General features: G+C 42.6%; 1 protein-coding gene across 1 annotated transcript; it reads left to right on the top strand.

Annotated features, from left to right (window-relative positions):
* The first annotated feature begins 11,682 nt into the window (after positions 1–11,682).
* Positions 11,683–14,175, top strand: LOC142632352 (uncharacterized). Its single transcript, XM_075806781.1, has 4 exons — positions 11,683–12,076; positions 12,136–12,429; positions 13,230–13,400; positions 13,625–14,175. The coding sequence occupies exons 1-4, from the start codon at positions 11,683–11,685 to the stop codon at positions 14,173–14,175; spliced, it is 1,410 nt and encodes a 469-aa protein (XP_075662896.1).
* Positions 14,176–20,196: the final 6,021 nt, after the last annotated feature.

Here is a 20,196-nt window from a genome sequence, read left to right as displayed (position 1 = left end):
CTTAACAGCACGAAGGCTCGTAGAGGATCTCAAGAGGGATCTGAATGAGTGTGAGAAGGCCAAAGAGGAAGCCATCAAGGGCAAAGAGGAAGCCATTGAGGAGAAGAAAAAGGCCGAGAAAGCAAAAGAAGAGGCCGAGATCTCAAGGGACCAAGCCGAACAAGACGGTTATGATATAGGCGTGAAGGAGGTCACCGAAACCTTCAAGGCTCAGGTTCCCGAGGTATGTAGGCATTACTGCCTCCAAGTGTGGAATGAGGCACTTTCCCAAGCTGGGGTTGATGCCTCTTCCACTCTTTGGAAAGCAGAGAGTGTCTACTATCCTCCCGCAATTCGCGCTTCTTCCATTCCTGAAGTTGCCCAAGAAGCTGCCCAGGGATTATCTGAGGATAAGGGGGCTGATTTGGTTGAGGATTCAACTCTTCCTGAAGATGCTTCTAAGCAAGCTGATCCAGTACAAGAAAAGGCGCTTGAAGACGTACAGCCCTCAAGTGACCTTCAGGTATCTTCGAAGGATGAGTTGGGTGATCAAGCTAATCCAATACCCTTGACAGATGATCCCAAAGGCAAAGGAATAGCCGTTGAGTCCTCGGTCCAACTTCCATCTCCTAAAGACCCCAAAGGCCCTCTGAAGATCAAGCTAAAACAATGAATGCCTGCTATCTTCCTTCCCCCTTCTTTTTTATTTTATTTTATTTTATCTGTAAGTGTAATTTCTAAATGTGATTGAAAAAGTACTTACTTTGAATTTAATATAAGCACGAATGTTTGTTTTACTTGTTTGGATGATTCTTACTTTTTGCTTTGTTCTGATCATATCATTCCATAAATACCATCTCTTTGTCTTTTACCAAAGTTATTAGCAACAACTTGAATTGAAATTGATACTCCAGGAAGATTTAATTATACCGGGAACTGCATTAAGTGATGCATTTTAAGTTTTTGATTCTTCATTTTGGATCTCTAGTTGAACTATGTAAAAATAAGGCATATGGTCTTTTGATTTAGACATGGAAAGATCTAATGTTTTTCAAAAAAGAAAAGAAGTGTTAATTTTTCCCAAGTAAATGATCCGAGGATCCAGACGTAACTTAGGTTCTGTTTAACACTTTAGCAAAGAGTATCAATTTAGACGAGGTATGTGGTCCGAGGATCCAGGCATACCAAGTTTCAGCTTGATACTTAGTCGAATAAATTTAAAATGTTAATTTTCCCAAAGTAGATGATCCGAGGACCAGACGTAACTTAGGTTCTGTTTAACACTTTAGCAAAGAGTATCAATTTAGACGAGGTATGTGGTCCGAGGATCCAGGCATACCAAGTTTCAGCTTGATACTTAGTCGAATAAATTTAAAAATGTTAATTTTCCCAAAGTAGATGATCCGACGACCAGACGTAACTTAGGTTCTGTTTAACACTTAGCAAAGAGTATCAATTTAGACGAGGTATGTGGTCCGAGGATCCAGGCATACCAAGTTTCAGCTTGATACTTAGACGAACGAATTTAAAATGTTAATTTTCCCAAAGTAGATGATCCGAGGACCAGACGTAACTTAGGTTCTGTTTAACACTTTAGCAAAGAGTATCAATTTAGACGAGGTATGTGGTCCGAGGATCCAGGCATACCAAGTTTCAGCTTGATACTTAGTCGAATAAATTTAAAATGTTAATTTTCCCAAAGTAGATGATCCGAGGACCAGACGTAACTTAGGTTCTGTTTAACATTTAGTAAAGAGTATCAATTTAGACGAGGTATATGGTCCGAGGATCCAGGCATACCAAGTTTCAGCTTGATACTTTAGACGAACGAAGATAATGAAAGTAATGTAATTTACAACAAAAAAACGGCCGAAGTGCCTTTTATTCAATAATAGTACATTCGTAGATTATTTACATTCCAGGGACGTTGTACAACATGTTCGTCCAAATCTTCCAGATTGTAGGCCCCTATTCCTGCGACCGAAGTAATACGATAAGGTCCTTCCCAGTTGGGTCCCAATTTTCCCCATGCAGGATTCTTCATCGTGCCCAAAAATTTCCTTAATACCAAGTCACCTGGTCCAAGAGGTTGAAGTTTCACATGAGAATCATACCCCTGCTTAAGCTTATGTTGATAATAAGCTAGTTGAACCATGGCACTTTCTCGCCATTCCTCAACTAAGTCTAAGTTTCTCATTAATAGATCATCATTGCTATCTGGAATAAAGGAGCTTTTCTTCAGCGTTGGGAACCCAGTTTCTAAGGGTATTACTGCCTCGACTCCATAAGTCATGGCGAAGGGTGTTTCACCTGTGGATCTTCGTGGTGTAGTTCGATACGTCCACAAGACATGTGGCAGTTCTTCCACCCACCTCCCCTTGGCGTCACCCAACCTCTTTTTGAGTCCGCTCACTATTACTTTGTTGACAGCCTCGGCTTGCCCATTTCCTTGGGGGTAAGCCGGAGTGGAATATCTATTCGTAATGCCCAGATCACAGCAGTATTTCCGAAAGGCTTTGCTATCAAATTGTAAACCGTTATCTGAAATGAGAGTATGAGGGATGCCGAACCTAGTAACGATATTCTTCCATACAAACTTGTTTGCTTCCGTGTCTCTGATGTTTGATAACGGCTCAGCTTCAACCCATTTGGTGAAGTAATCTGTTCCCACGAGAAGCCACCGTCTGTTTCCCGTTGCTTTGGGGAAGGGTCCAACAATGTCTAAGCCCCATTGGGCAAAAGGCCATGGGCTAAATAGAGGATTCAGGACTCCACCTGGTTGATGTATATTTGGAGCGAACCTTTGACATTGGTCACATTTCTTTGCATAATCTTGCACTTCTCTCTGCATATTTGGCCACCAATAGCCCTGAGTGAGGGCCCTGTGAGCTAAAGACCTTCCTCCTGTGTGACTTCCGCAAATCCCTTCGTGTAACTCTTCCAAAAGTAGCTCCATTGCCTCGGGGTGCATGCATAACAAATATGGTCCCGAAAAGGAACGTTTGTACAATTTTTGGTCCTCGGATAACCAGAAACGAGTGGCTTTCCTGCGAATTTTATCTGCTTCAGCTTTTTCTCCAGGCAAGATGTCATTTCTGAGAAATGTTACTATTTGATCCATCCAACTAGGCCCTGTCCTAATTTGAAGAATTTGAGTGGAGTTACCATCCGTCCCAGTGGGTTTCAACAGATCTTCAACGAGGATAACTCGTGGTAGACTTTGTGCCGAGGACGTTGCGAGCGTGGCTAATGAGTCGGCATGGGTATTGCCACATCTGGATACATGCAATAGTAGAAAGGACTCAAATTTAGATTGCATATACCTGACCTGGGTTAGGTATTCTCGCATTCTGGAATCCCTTGCTTCTAGCTTCCCTTCTACTTGGCCTACCACCAATAGTGAATCCGAGAACATTTGCACCGTCTTTCCTCCCATTTTATGAACCATGTTCATCCCTGCGAGGACCGCTTCATACTCTGCTTCATTGTTGGTGGCCGAGAATCCTAATCTCAAAGATTTCTCAAAAGTAATTCCCTCTGGGGATATCAAAACTAGTCCGATACCCGATCCCCTCTGATTTGCTGCTCCATCAACATGGACTTTCCATAATGGAGGCCCTTCACACGAAATCATGCCTACTGATTTTTTACCCATGCCTTCTTGATAGTCTTCTAACGAAGGCTCAGCAAATTCTGCCACAAGGTCCGCGATGACCTGCCCCTTTATAGAGGTGCGAGGCATATACTTGATATCGAAAGCTCCTAGGACAGTTCCCCATTTGGCAATTCTTCCCATATAATCTGCACTTCGCAAAATTGATTTAAGAGGGAGTTGTGTAAGAACAACAACCGTATGAGACTGGAAGTAATGGGGAAGTCTTCGTGTAGCATGTACTACAGCCAAGATAGCTTTTTCCAGTGGCAAATAACTCAGCTCGGCCTCATGCAGAGATTTGCTTACATAATACACCGGTCTCTGGATGTTATTGTCATCTCGGATAAGAACCAAACTAACTGCATGTTTAGCCACCGCAATATATGCAAACAGAATCTCATCAACTTCTGGTCGAGACATAAGTGGTGGTCGCGAGAGATATTCTTTTAGCTGTTGGAAAGCTATTGCGCACTCCTCAGTCCATTCAAAACCCTTCCATTTATTTAATAATTGAAAGAAAGGCCTGCATCTGTCCGCGGACCGAGATATAAATTGGTTGAGAGCAGCAGTCATACCTGTTAGCCTTTGCACCTCTTTAGGATTCCGAGGTGGGTGTAAGCTGTTTATTGCCTTAACCTGAGCAGGATTCACTTTAATTCCTCGGTGAGTCACCATATATCGTAGAAACTTGCCCGACCCCACACCGAAAGAGCATTTAGAGGCATTGAGCCGCAATTTATACTCTCTTAGCTTCTGAAAAGTGTTGCTCAGATCTTTCAGATGTGCAGAAACTTCTTTACTCTTTACCACCATATCGTCCACGTATACCTCAATAGTTTTTCCTAGCTGTGCCTCAAACATCCTCGTCATCATCCTTTGGTAGGTAGCCCCTGCGTTTTTCAAACCAAAAGGCATTACCTTATAATGATAATTTCCCGTAGGAGTGACGAATGCTGTCTTCTCCTAGTCCTCAACGGCTAAAGGTATCTGGTGATAACCTTGGAAAGCATCAAGAAAACTCATCCGAGGATGTCCAACAGTAGCGTCAACCAATTGATCAATCCGAGGCATCGGGAATGAGTCCTTTGGGCAAGCTTTGTTTAAATCTGTGAAGTCTACACACACTCTCCACTTCCCATTCTTCTTTTTCACCACCACAGTATGGGCTAACCATTCAGGATAAAACACTTCTTTGATAGCCCCTGCCTCTTTGAGTTTGAGCACTTCCTCTTTTACGGCCTCGGAATGTTCTTTGGAGGACCTCCGAGGTGGTTGCCTCCTCGGCACTACAGTTGGATTGACCTTTAAATGATGACATATGAAGTTCGGATCAACTCCAGGGGCCTCATACGCATTCCAAGCAAATACATCCATATTTTTCTTCAAAAGTAAAATCAGCTCTGTCTTCTCCTCCTGCGGCATTTGAACTCCAACCTGGAAGAATTTCTCAGGATCATTGTCTATGAGGATTTTTTCCAATTCTTCACATACCGCTTCATCCACCTCGGTTGTGTGAAGAGACTTTGATTGCTATGTCTCTCCGTTAGCCGAGGCCGAGGAGTCTGGTTCTGGTCGACGCAGAATTGCAGCCGTGACACACTGTCGAGCCACAGACTGACTCCCAAGTAACTCCACCACCTGGTCTCCAGAATGAAATTTGACTTTGACATGCAAGGTTGAGGAAACAGCCCCTAACGCATGCAGCCAAGGTCTTGCCACAATAGCTGTATAGGGAGAATAAGCATCGACCACGATGAAATCTACGTCTACCACCTCCGGACCTGATTGCACCGGCAGTCTAATCTGTCCCTTTGGAACGACAGCTCTCCCTTCGAAGCTTATCAAGGGTGAGTCATATGGCATAAGATCTTCAACTCTTAACTTCAAGCCTCTAAATAGGTCAGGGTACATGATATCTGCTCCACTACCTTGATCAACCATTACCCTCCTTACATCATAGTTCCCTATTCTGAGGGTTACCACTAAGGCATCATCATGAGGCTGGATGGTCCCCATCTTGTCCTCTTCAGAGAAACTTAGGACTGGCAGGATACTTGCCCTAATCCTCTTCGGCTGATCCCGTGACTCCTCGGCCAATGTTCGAGCAACTGACATTACCCTGAAAGGAGCTGAGCCAGTCCTACCAGGTGCTGCAAAAATGACATTGATAGTACCTAGAGGAGGTCTGGATGAAGGACCGTCGTGGTTTGCCACTCCTGACTGGTTCCCTCGCCCGTTGGGTTGGTACAGAAACTGCTTCAACTTTCCCTCTTTAACCAATTGTTCCAGATGATTCCACAAAGTGCGACAGTCCTCGGTGGTATGACCTCTCTCCTGGTGATAATGGCAGTGGAGATTTTGGTTGCGTCTCAAAGGGTCCCCTGCCATTTTATTTGGCCACTTGAAAAAAGGCTCATGCCTTATCTTCTCCAACAGCTGCTGCACCGGCTCCCTGAAGACGGTGTTGACCACTTGTGGGGGTATGTGACCAGCCTGCCTGGAAAAATCCCGCGCAGGCCTATTGTTGTTGTATCGGTCCGACCTGAAATCCCTCCTTTCTTGTGGGATAACCTTCGCCTTGCCCTTTCCCTGTTGCTGATCTTCCTCAACCCTTTTATACTCGTCGATGCGATCCATCAGTCGACGTACGCTTCTGACAGGTTTCTTCGTTAAGGATTTCCTCAAGTCATGCTCCGTTGGTAGGCCGACCTTGAAGGTCCTTATTGCTACATCATCAAAGTCTCCGTCAATTTCGTTGAACATTTCCCAATACCGGTCCGAGTATGTTTTCAGGGTTTCCCCTTCCCTCATGGCCATGGATAATAAAGAATCCAATGGACGAGGGACTCTACTGCACGTGATGAAGTGAGAACCAAATGCCCTAGTAAGCTCTTTGAAAGAATCAATGGAGCCTGCCCTTAAGCCGTCAAACCATCTCATGGCTACGGGCCCTAGGCTAGAAGGAAAAATTTTGCATAACAAAGTTTCATTCCTGGAATGCACTGCCATTCTCTGGCTGAAATGGCTTACATGCTTCACAGGATCCGTCCGACCATTGTAAAGAGTGAAGGCCGGTTGTGTGAAGCGCCGAGATAACCTCCCTTCTTCCAATCTGCGCGCGAAGGGTGATCTGGAGATTTGGTGTAACGCTCTTCCCATTGCGTCATTTCCCAAGCCCCTAGGGGGGTAGTCTCTGCCACGCCTCCCATGCAGATTGTCTTCCTCGGAAGAGACATATTCACCTGGGGGAGTTCTGGATCTCCGCCCGTAATTGTCATCCTCGGATCCCTCCGAAGAGGGGTCAGAGACCGGAGGAGTTCTCCTTCTCCTTTCGTGACGCAATCTCCTCCTTAGGCCGTCAATCTCCTTCTGCATGGCCCTGGCATTTCTTTCGTAAGGAACTCTGCTTCCTCCTTGCGAATGACTTGCACTTCTGATGGTGTGTGTAGTATGTACACTTCCTTCTCGGTTCTCTCCGTGATCAGGATGCAAGGAGTGATCCTCACGCTGAGAGCCCACGGACTCCGCACTGCGTTGTGGTCCTGATCCTACCATGATGTCCTAAACTTCCTTAAAGACTAAATTCCCACAAACGGCGCCAATTGTAAGGACACAATTCAAATTCCCAAACCACGACTGGGAGAAAAATGGGCTTGAAAGGCCTTTCTTCACAATGAATTTGTAGAGGATGGGTTTGTAATTTAGATTTCAAGGATGGTTTAGACAATTACAAAAAGAACGGGCTTTGGGCCCAATGAAACAGAACAAAGAATCGTTTGCAAAGAGTAAGACTGAGAAATCGTCCTCGGATTGTGTCCGAGGATGGTTTATAATAATATTTCTCAAGTTTGGATACAAGTGTTGATTATCATTTACTATTGGCTCTATCTCTTCTACTCCAAAAGTCCTCCTCTTCTTCGTATGCCTTCCCTCCTATTTATACTCCTCCTCTTCTCTTCATCATCTTCCACTTTATGGTTGCAACCCTGATTTTTGGATACTTGTCCCATCCATTCTTCCCTAAAGCCTGCTGGGATTTTGGGACCAAGTTTCAAGCTCTATGCTCAGGTCCCATCCTTCCATCTATACTGTCAGCGTATCAATTGCAGAGTCTTTAATACATGGGCGGTGGTAGCAGCTTTACTTTAGACATTCCACCGCTCTTTCTACTGTCCTCCACGTATACTGTGTATCCTCGGACGGTATTCCGAGGACAAATCTACTCCTCGGACGGTATGGGACACTTAAATACTCCACGATCATTTTGATGTTTTCGGATTTGGGTTTCTAGCCCAAAAGACCTCGTTGGGCCGTCCTTCATAAATTACTGGGCCCAATACCCCTACAACATGCTATAACAAAATCAAAGAAAAGAAAGCCACTTGTGTCAATTATATATAGTGGAAAACAAGATCAAGTTTTCAACCAACAAAAACAAAGAAAGATGGCACTGAAACCAAGTATATAGACGTCAAAGCATATCAATACAATTATTCAAAAACATGTGCGGCTAGAAGTTCTATGAAAAATTTCCGAGATGGTTTTTCATATAAAAATTGCGGATAGAGAGAAAAAAATTCACCTGTTGGTACGGCAAATTCGTTCTTCTTTGAACTTAATTCCAGTTGGTGCCATCAAAGTCTTTTTTTATAGGGCTGGTCAAGGAATTTAATTCCTACTAATGTAGTTAATATTTGTATCTCTAGGAAAAGAGTTTATCTGAAGGAGGAGATACGGAGTTGCAAGTTACTTATTGTACTTGTGGAATTAAACTATTAAAGTCTAAAGACCCAAATTGTTGAGGATACAACTCCGGATAATAAATTGAGTGTAAATAAGAATCTCACTAATACAAAACAACTTTTCAAGTTTTAACTCAATTGGTAAAGTCTGCTGGGCAAGGAGAGACATATCCTAGCCTCAATAATTTTTAGCATACTTTATGTGTTTTTTTATATATATATATATATATTTATTTATTAAATTTAAAAGTTTTAGGAGTTTGGCTTTCAACAAAAATAACCCCCCCCCCCAAAAAGCCTTTTAAGGAATTAAAGAAAAATTAGTGTCACATAAAAAATAATAATGTGTTATACAAATATTACAAAAGCCTAGTCAAATAGTCAAATTCATTATTTTTATTATGAAAATAATACATGACAATTCTTTAGTGGTTCTAATACAATTCTTTTAAGATATGTGGCAGAAGAGAATCCATTGTCAAATCCAAATTAAGTAGAATTAGTATGAATGATAAAATACTTGTAGGGGCAGGACGGTCAAGCAGAGCTTTGAAGCCCACAAGCAAACTATTGCTAGAAAGGTTGGTAAGGGTTGTCCAAGGAGGGGCATCTCCTCGGCTAAGTCAAGTGAAGATCGTACGGCACGTCATAGTGTTTGGATAAAGAATTCTGGAAGGTCTGTTGGGTAAAAATATGTTCCACACAATTATAGAGAGTAAGAACGTAAGAGAAGTATCAGGGGAATTGCTACCACCGCATTAAAAACTTTGCACCTACCCTGCTGGCTGCATTAATGACGAAATGACATCTAAACAGTAGTGATCAGCCTTACAGCTATTATTTGGAGACTTCAAGAAGGTGGTGGATGTGACAAGTATCTGGATTGGTAATCTGTGTCATACATGGAAGATGGAGGGAAGTGGAAATGAGATATAAAAGGAGAAGATAGGTATTCAATATGGGGGATTGAGAAAAAGGAAGAGAAAAACACTGGATATATGATCTTCAACTGTAATCTGTTGTAGGGAGGGAAAAGAGCAATATAAGACTTTCTCGGCTGTGTTCCAAGGAGAAATTTTGCTAGAAAACTATTTTATTGTGCATGTGTTTGCAATCTAGCCCACTATACTTGTTATCTAATATCCGTGCAACCTAGGTTTCAAGCCTACACTCTACAAATTTGATTGTATAAGACTTTTTGGGCCTGAACCCATCATGCGGTTGGGTTCGGGTACAAATTGTGCACTTACAATTGGCGCCGTCTGTGGGGAATCTTGTGTTTAAGGAATTGGAACACTATAGTAGGCTCAGATCCGCATCATGCAGAGTCTTTGGGGTCCCAGCATGAGGATCATTTTCAAAATCTTGAGCGCAAAAGGGATTGAGAGGGCAATGTACATACGGTGCACACCGGTGGGAGTCGTTCTCAGGGAGGAAGCAAAACCCCCCATAAGGATGATGCAAGGGCCATGCAAAGGGAGATTGATCACCTTAAGAAGAAGTTATGCCGTGCAAGGCGGAGGTGAACACCATCTCTTTCTGATCCTTCTTCTGAGGGCTCCTAAGGTAGTAGTTACAGGCCAAGGTCCAGAACTACTTCTAGTGATACTTTCTCATATGAGAAAGACGATCTTCATGGTCGAAAGGACAAGAAGTCTTCCGCTAGGGGCTTGGAAAACGATGCTATGAGCAGGGCATTGCACCAGATCTCCAAGTCACCTTTCACACATAGGGTCGAGAAGGGAAAACTTCCACGACGATTCACTCAGCCCACGTTCACCATTTATAATGGCAGAACATACCCAGTGGAGCACGTGAGTCATTTCAATCAAAGGATGACAGTACACTCTAAGAATGAAACTTTAATGTGCAAAGTCTTCCTTTCTAGCTTGGGACCTGTTGCGATGAGATGGTTTAAGGGCCTGAAGGCGAGTTCTATTAATTCCTTCATGGAACTTACTAGAGCATTTGGGTCTCGATTCGTCACCTGCAGTAGAGTTCTTTGGCCTTTGGACTCCATGGCCATGAGGGAGGGAGAAACCTTGAAAACGTATTCTGACAGATACTGGGAGATTTTTAATGAAATCAACGGTGATTTTGATGAGGTGGTGATTAACACTTTCAAGGTAGGCCTTTCAACTAATCACGACTTAAGGAAATCTCTGACCAAAAAACCTATACGGAGTGTACGTCGGCTCATGGATCGTATTGAGGAGTACAAACGGGTTGAGGAAGATCAGTAGCAAGGAAAAGGAAGGTGAAGGTTCTCCCTCAGGAGAGGAAGGATTTCAAGTCAGATAGATACAACAACAATAGGCTGAGGAGAGATTTCGCTGGGCAATCGGGTTCGGCCACTCCTTAGGTAGTCAACACCGTATTCTGAGAACCGGTGCATCAGTTGTTAGAAAAGATTCAGAAGGAACCATACTTCAAATGGCCCAATAAGATGGTTGGGGATCCTATGAAGTGGAATCAGAATCTCATTTGTTAATATCATCAGGACGTAGGTCATACTACCGAGAATTGCCGGACACTGTGGAACCATTTGGAGCAGTTGGTTAGTGAAGGTAAGTTGAAACAATTTTTTTGTCATCCCATTGGACAAGGAAGCCATTCAGGTTTGATTAATCAAAGGAACAACTCATCCAGATCCCCCTTGGGAACAATTAATGTCATTTTCGCTACTCTTGGCAGGACTAGCTCTTGTCCTACTAGGGTGATGTCTATGTCACATATTCTTGCTGAGGAGTCTGGCTTGAGGCCGAAGAGGATTAAAGGGAATATTCTGCCTATTTTGGGCTTCTCGGATGAAAATAAGATTGAGATCCTTCAACTGCATGATGATGCTCTGGTGATTACGTTGAGGATAGGGGGCTATGATGTGAAAAGAGTGATGGTTGATCAGGGTAGTGCGAATATTATGTACCCTGACTTGTTTAAGGGGCTTAATATAAAGCTCGAGGATCTTATTGCTTATGATTCGCCATAAATAAGTTTTGAAGGAAAAGCTGTCATACCAAAGGGACAAATTTGTTTGCCTGTGCAGTCAGGTTCGGAAACAGTTGATGTGGATTTCATTATGGTTAACGCTTATTCCCCATACACAGCCATCGTGGCAAGGCCTTGGCTGCATGCTCTGGGTGCTATTTCCTTAACTCTACATGTCAAAGTGAAGTTCCCATCGAGGGAACTGATTGAAGAAATTCTTGGGAGAAAATTAGTGGCAAGACAGTGTATATTGGTTGCAATCTTGCATCAGGCTGAACCAGGATCCTTTGTTTCAGCTAAGAAGGACTTATAGCAATTATGTCTCTAGATGCGGCCAATGCAGTGGCAGCAGAGGAGGTAACATGTGAAGAATTAGAAAGGTTTCTTATTGGTGATGACCCTGAAAGGTTCTTTCAGGTTGGTGTTCGGTTACCACATCAAGAGAAGATGGAATTGGTTTTGTTTTTGAAGGAGAATGTAGATGTATTTGTGTGGGACCCCTATGAAGCCCCTGGGGTTGATCTGAATTTCATTTACTATCATTTGAACGTCAATCCTATCGTTGTACCGAGGAGGCAACCACCTCGGCATTCCTCTAAAGAGCATGCAGAGATTGTGAAGGAAGAGGTGCTCAGGATCCTCGGTTTCGGCTACAAAGGACTTATAGCAATTAATGTCTCTAGATACACCCAATGCGGTGGCAGTAGAGGAGGTAACATGTGAAGAATTGAAAGGTTTCTTATTGGTGATGACCCTGAAAGGTTCTTTCAGGTTGGTGTTCGGTTACCACATCAGGAGAAGATGGAATTGGTTATGTTTTGAAAGAGAATGTAGATGTATTTGTGTGGGATCCCTATGAAGCCCCTAGGGTTGATCTGAATTTCATTTGCCATCATTTGAATGTCAATCCTATCATTGTACTGAGGAGGCAACCACCTCGGCGTTCCTCTAAAGAGCATGCTGAGATTGTTAAGGAAGAGGTGCTCAGGATCCTCGGTTTCGGCTACGAAGGACTTATAGCAATTAATGTCTCTAGATGCACCCAATGCGGTGGCAGTAGAGGAGGTAACATGTGAAGAATTGAAAGGTTTTTTTATTGGTGATGACCCTGAAAGGTTCTTTCAGGTTGGTGTTCAGTTACCACATCAGGAGAAGATGGAATTGGTTATGTTTTTGAAAGAGAATGTAGATGTATTTGTGTGGGATCCCTATGAAGCCCCTGGGGTTGATTTGAATTTCATTTGCTATCATTTGAATGTCAATCCTATCATTGTACCGAGGAGGCAACCACCTCAGCATTCCTCTAAAAAGCATGCCGAGATTGTTAAGGAAGAGGTGCTCAAGCTCAAAAGGGTTGGGGCAATCAAAGAAATTTTTTATTCAGAATGGTTGGCACACACAGTGGTGGTGAAGAAGAAGAAGAACGAGAAGTGGAGAGTGTATGTGGATTTCATAGACCTGAACAAGGCTTGTCTTAAGGATTCGTTTCCAATGCCTCGCATAGATCACTTGGTGTATGTTACAGTTGGACATCCTAGGATGAGTTTTTTGGATGATTTCCAAGGCTATCACCAAATACCTTTGGCACTGAATGATTAGGAGAAGAAAGCCTTCATTACTCCTATGGGGAATTATCATTATAAGGTGATTCTATTTGGTTTGAAAAATGCAAGGGGCTACCTATCAAAGGATGATGACCAGTATGTTTGAGTCACAGCTGGGAAAGACTATTTAAGTGTATGCGAATGATATGGTGGTCAAAAGTAGGATGGTGCCTATGCATGTGAAAGATTTGGATGACACATTTCAAACGCTCAGGAAGTACAAATTGTGCCTTAATGCCTCTAAATGCTCTTTTGGAGTAGGCTCTGGTAAATTCCTAGGCTACATGGTGACTCATAAAGGAATAAAGGTAAATTCGGCACCAGTAAGGGTAATCAATAGCTTACAACCACCTCAGAGTCCAAAGGAGGTTCGAAAGTTGATTGGGATGACTGCTGCTCTCAATAGGTTTATCTCTCGGTCCGTTGATAGACGTAGACCTTTCTTCCAGTTGCTGAATAAGTGGTCGGGATTCGAATGGACCTAGGAGTGTGCCTTAGCTTTTCAATAGTTGAAAGAATACCTTTCTCGACCACCCATTATGTCTCGGCCAGAGGTAGATGAAATTTTGTTTGCATATATAGCTGTGGCCATTTAATATGGGATGATGGTGGTGTACAAAGACTAGTATACTATGTCAGTAAATCTTAACATGAAGCTGAGGTGCGTTATTTACCATTGGAGAAAGCAATTCTAGCCATAGTGCATGCTACGCGTAAGCTTCCTCACTATTTCCAATCCCACACCATTGTTGTTTTGACTCAACTCCCTCTCAAATTGGTATTGCGAAGTGTTCATTACTCAGGGAGGATAGCAAAATGGGGAACTATCTTGGGAGCTTTTGATATTAAATATATGCCTCGTACCTCTGTCAAGGGTCAAGTCCTTACTGATTTGGTGGCAGAATTTGCTGAACCTTCATTAGAAGATAGTGCAAAGGGGTTGCACATGGATGAAAAATCAGTTGGCATGATCTCATGCAAGGAGCTTCCGATTTGGAAAGTGTATGTTGATGGAGCAGCGAATCAAAGAAGATCAGGTGTGGGACTAGTTCTTGTGTCTCCGGAAGGGCTTACGTTTGAGAAGTCGTTGAGATTGGGATTCTCTGCTACCAACAATGAGGCGGAATATGAGGCTTTACTAGTTGGAATGGATATGGTTCAGAAAATGGGGGGAAATCAGTCCAAATGTTCTCGGATTCTCAATTAGTCATGGGCTAGGTGGTAGGGACATTAGAGGCTAGAGATCCAAGAATGCAAGAATATTTGACTAGGGTTAGATATTTACAATCCAAATTTGATTCTTTTACCCTGATGCATATATCTTGGAGTGGAAACACACATGCTGATCCATTGGCCACACTTGCAACATCTTCGGTAGAAGGTTTGCCCTGAGTCATTCTTGTTGAAGATTTGTTGAAACTTGCTCGGGCGACTGCTGATGCTGTCCATATTCATAAAGTTATGCTTGGACCCAATTGGATGGACCCTATAGTGTCCTTTCTTAAGAGTGACGTTTTACCCAAGGAGAAATCTGAAGCAGATAAAATACGCAGGAAGGCACCTCGATTCTGGTTGTCCAAGGATCAAAAGTTATACATACGCTCTTTTTCTAGACCATATTTGCTGCGTATACATCCTGAAGCAACAGAGTTACTTTTGGAAGAATTGTACGAAGGGATTTGCAAGAGTCACGCAGGAGGAAGGTCTTTAGCTTATAGAGCTCTTATCTAGGGGTATTGGTGACCCAATATGCAGAGAGAGGCTCAAGATTATGCAAAAAAATGTGATCAATGCCAGAGGTTTGCTCCCAACATCCATCAGCTCGGTAGTGTCCTTAACCCTTTGTCTAATCCATGGCCATTCGCTCAATGGGGATTAGATATTGTGGGGCCTTTCCCAAAGGCCGCAGGGAATAGAAGGTGGTTGCTCATAGGGACCGATTACTTCACTAAGTGGGTTGAAGCTGAGCCTTTGTCGAATATTAGGGACGTGGTCATAAAGAAGTTTGTTTGGAAAAACATTGTCACTAGATTTGGAATACGTCACACTCTTATTTCAGATAATGGCCTGCAGTTTAATAGTAAAGTTTTCAGAAAATACTGTTGTGACCTAGGTATCATGAACAGATACTCCACTCTAGCTTATCCGCATGGTAATGGGCAGGCCGAGGCAGTTAATAAAGTTATAGTAAGTGGACTCAAGAAGAGGTTGGATGATGCAAAGGGAAGATGGGTGGAAGAATTGCCACATGTACTGTGGACATATCGAACTACTCCACGAAGATCTACAAGAGAGACGCCCTTCTCCATGACTTATGGGGTCGAGGCCGTGATCCCTTTGGAAACTGGGTTTTCGACGTTGAGGACAAGCTCTTTCATCCCAAGTAATAATGATGGTTTACTAGAGAAAAGTCTGGACCTAGTTAAGGAACGGTGAGAGAATGCGATGATTCAGCTAGCTTATTATCAGCATAAGCTCAAACGGGAGTATGATGCTCATGTCAAGTTAAGGCCACTAGCACCGGGAGACTTGGTATTAAGGAAGGTCTTGAGTAATGCCAAGAATCCAGCATGGGGAAAACTGGGACCTACTTGGGAAGGACCTTATCGTATTACTTCGGTAGCTGGCATAGGAGCTTATTATCTTGCAGATTTAGATAAAAAGGCTGTAAAACGTCCCTGGAACGTAAATAACCTACGAAGGTACTATTATTAATGAAAGGCATTTCTGCCATCTTAGTTCAAATGTTATTGCATTCTGTTAATTATTGTTCATTTTTATAAGTATCAAATAGAAATTTGGTCATGCTTGGCTTCTCAGACCACATACCTCGTGAAAATTGATATTTTATTAAATGTTAAACAAAACCTTAGTTACATCTAGTTCTCGGATCATCTACTTTGGGGAAATTAACATTTTAGGTCATTTTTTCTAAGTATCAAACAAAAACTTGGTTATATCTGGCTCCTCGGATCACATCCCTTGTGAAAATTGATATTTTATTAAGTGTTAAACAAGACCTTAGTTACGTCTGGTCCTCGGATCATCTACTTTGGGGAAATTATCATTTCAGTTCATTTTTTTTTCTATGTATCAAACAGAAACTTGGTCATGTCTGACTCCTCGAACCACATACCTCGTAGAAATTGATATTTTATTAAGTGTTAAACAGAACTTTAATTAAGTTTGGTCCTCAGATCACTTACTTTTGGAAAATTAACGTGTTAGTTTATTGTTTCTAAGTGTCAGGAAAATCTGTGATTATAATTTTACTCTCGCACTATATACTTCGTTATGATTGGTAACTTACTCTTGTGCCTAACTTTCACATCAGGTCTAGCCTCAGACACTGTCTCTCTTGCTTTAAGTTTAGATATATTCTTATGTTGCTATTGCTAATTAAATCCATCACTAAGGTCTATATTTGTCCTTTGCGCATTACAACTAGTCATGTTATGAATATGAGTTGTATCAAAATAAAAGAACAGATATTCCCAGTAAATGAAGTTAGAATTAAAGTCTTGAACTCATGATGCAATTGTTTGAAATTACAATGGGAATGGAAGCATAACAAAGTAGTGATAATATGGAAAAAAAAAAAAAAAACTAAGTTAAACTAATACAAAATTAGGCAGAAGACGAAGATGAGGTCCTACGTTATTTATGCCTTGCTTTTGGATGTGAGGTCTTCTGTGGACTTAGGTTCAATCTCTTTCGTTTTATCTTCCTCTCCTTTTGTTTTAAGCTTGATCTCTTAGGATTTGGGGGCCACGACTTTAATGGTAAGAGGAGCGTTTGAAGGCACGACCTTGGTTGAAGTCACGGTTTGTTTTCCTTTGTCTTTAGCCCCTGGTGGAGGATCTCCTTGGCCAGCCATCTTGCTTGGATCCTTGTCGATGCTCTCTCCTTGGGGTACGACTTGGCCAGGACCTGTAGAGGCTTGTGTGGGGGGAAGAGTGCCTTGGATGGTGGAAGGTCGGGTAGGAGACGCTGCCTCAGAGGCAGCTGTAGCAGGTGTTACCTTAAGTGCATAAATATCAGGAGGATACCATACACTCTCGATTTTTCTCCACACAGATGTAGCAGGAGCACCTGCCACATTGAGGGCTACCATCCACACTTGTTGACAGTACTCTCTGCACACTTCAGCAAACTCTTCAACTAATCGGGTTTCTGTTTCTTCAACCCCTTTGTTAAAAGAAGCGAGTGATGCAGCATCAGCAGTTTCCTTAGCTGTACGAGCTGTTTCTTTAGCTTGTACTAATTCACCCTTTAAGCGTTCAATCTCTAATTAGGTAGTGGCTAGGTCCTCCTTGTGGCTTCTAAGCTGTTTGCGTTGCTCCTCGGCTTGTGCCTCTACTGTGTTAAGACCAGCCTCAGCACTCTTCCTTAATTGCTCTTCTGCCACAAGTTTGTCAGCAAGTTTCTTCTTCTCTAGGTCAACTCGGCCTAATGCTTTTTCCGTCTAACTCCAATGGGGGTGACCAGTGGGATTATGTTTGGCGCACCTCGGCCATATCTCGGCTGTCCCTACTTTCCACCGAGGATTCTCGAACTTGGCCTTATCCTGCCCTCTGTTGCTTTTATTTCTTTTTCTGAACCAAATCCTCCTCTTCAACCTCATCTAATCTTCTCTTCTTGAGGTGAGGGGCAAGAAGAATTGGGACTGGAAGAGAAGGTGCAGGAGGAAGGTTAGCTGGGGGTTGGGATCCATAAGCATTTTTTATGACTTTTTTGCCTCTTTGAGTGAGCAAACCCCTCAAACCTGTTCCTGATTTTTGAGACATTTCTTCCTCTTCCTCGTCACTACTATCAACACGGGCAACTATGAAACCATGTATTTAGGAGCCCTCCGCAGGTTCGCTTTCCTCATCTGAGAGGTTGACAATTTGGCCCGTTAGAGGTCTCTCTGCCTCATCAAGTCGGAACTGGTCTATTTCCTCTTCAAGAGATTGTTGCAAAGATGTTGACTTTTCTCGGATGGTCGTTGCCTAAGAATGTGCCGAAAGAGGGACTGCTTCTATTGGGCGTACATAGAGGATAACAAAGGGGTCGTCCAATAATTCATGTGTAGCAAGAAAGCCCGGTCTCGAAATGTCTATCCTTCTGTGTCTCTGGCCACCTGCGGTGATCGCGTTGCCGATATCTTGGAAATTGTTTGACAGCGGGTCGTATCCCAATATGAGATGGGCTGCCCTCACTTACATCTCTTCGCTCACGAATACCTCGAATCGTAAAACGCGATTGAGGTCCGCGACGCTGCAAAGACTTAGACAAGGCCGTACGTGTTGTTTGTCTGTGAAAATGTTTGAGAAAATAAATGTGGTTAGATCAACAATAAATGCCAAATGGAGAGGGAATAACATACAATGTAGTCAGAAATGGTAAAGTTAAAAGAACCAAGTCCAAGGCCAGGGAAACTAACTCCTATGGAGTCACACCTGGGTTCCCCTCTTTGACTGGACAATGAGGACTGTCGGACCAATTTCCCGAAGTGATTAGATAGTCATTCTTCATGCCTTTATTGGATTTGGGAAGACAAGATATGAGCCTAACAACGCTAGATCTAGATTTGAGGTAATATCCTACGTTTTTAAGTTTATGGCACTCGTACATGTAAATGACCTCGTGCCAGGTGAGGTTCAAACCCATTTGTTCATTCAGAGCATCGACACAACCTAAAACTCTAAATATGTTGGGTGTGCATTGATCTGGGCATAGCCTATGGTTATGAAGGTATTCACTGGTTACATTATTCATGGGAAGTGTCATTCCACCCTCTAAAAATGCGATGATGGGAATGACAACTTCTCCTTCTCTCCTATCGTTAGCTATAGCTTTAGGGGAACAATATCTCAAACCTACGTCTTGGGGAATACGGTATTTGGCCCGGAAAACCTCCATACCAGCGTCAATATCTACTAGACACTTGAATCTACCCATTTGGTGGGGGTAAGAATGGAGATTTAGAGAGGGGAAGGATATAATTAATGACCGAGGACTATGGCCAAGGAGAAATGAATTAAAAAGATTGAGAACTTACGAGAAAATAGGTAAACACTTCTTCGCAAGCTTCTTGAAAGGATAGAGAATAGAAATTTTGAGATTTGATTGATAAATGAAGTTAGAGGTTGGATTTCAATTCCCTAGATGTTTTGGTGTATGGGAGGCAGCATTGAATGGGAGTTATCCCGCCCAAAGTTGAGAAAGAATCTGAACCGTTGGATGCACATCTCACCGTTGAACATGGAGAACAAGGTGTAACCTACAGCAATTAATACAGGCATTACGGATTTCGAAGCATCAGAAGCGGCTTAAAAGAAGCGAAATGACCCTCTCGTGTGACGATTCGGAAAGCATGTGGAGGCAGTGGCATTGGTTCAAAACTCCATTTTCCTTCTCTGCTGGGGAGAAAAATGAAGTTTTGAGGGGCTATTGTAGGGGCAAGATGGTCAAAATACGCCTTTGGGCCTTGGGCCTGATTTAGGGGTATTTACCTGTCTGAGCAGAGCTTTGAAACCCACAAGTAAACTATTGCTAGAAAGGTTGGTAAAGGTTGTCCGAAGAGGGGCATCTCCTCGGCTAAGTTAAGTGAAGATCGTATGGCACGTCATAGTGTTTGGATAAAGAATTTTGGAAGGCCTGTTGGGTAAAAATATGTTCCACACAGTTATAGAGAGTAAGAACGTATGAGAAGTATCAGGGAAAAAAGCTGCTACCACCGCATTGAAGACTTTACACCTACCTTACTGGCCGTATTAATGGGAAAATGACATCTGAACAATAGTGATCAGTCTTACAGCTATTATTTGGAGACTTCAAGAGGGTGGTGGATGTGACAAATATCTGGATTAATGATATGTGTCATACATGGAAGATGGAGGGAAGCAGAAAGGAGATATAAAAGGAGAAGATAGGTATTCAATATGGGGGATCGAGAAAAAGGAAGAGAAAAACACTAGATATATGATCTTCAATTGTAATTTGTTGTAGGGAGGGAAAAGAGCAATATAAGGCTTTCTCGGCTGTGTTCCAAGGAAAATTTTTGTTAGAAAACTATTTCAGTGTGCATGTGTTTGCAATCTAGCCCACTATACTTGTTATCCAATATCCGTGCAACCTAGGTTTCAAGCCCACACTCTACAAATTTGATTGTATAAGGCTTTTTGAGCTTGAACCCATCACTCGGTTGGGTCTGGATATAAATTGTGCACTTACAATACTGTTC

Source organism: Castanea sativa, chromosome 4, assembly GCF_040712315.1.
Source record: "Castanea sativa cultivar Marrone di Chiusa Pesio chromosome 4, ASM4071231v1".
In the NCBI taxonomy this organism is placed as follows: domain Eukaryota; kingdom Viridiplantae; phylum Streptophyta; class Magnoliopsida; order Fagales; family Fagaceae; genus Castanea; species Castanea sativa.
The sequence above is the reverse complement of the archived record's forward strand: the minus strand, read 5'-3'. Positions and strand labels throughout refer to the sequence as shown.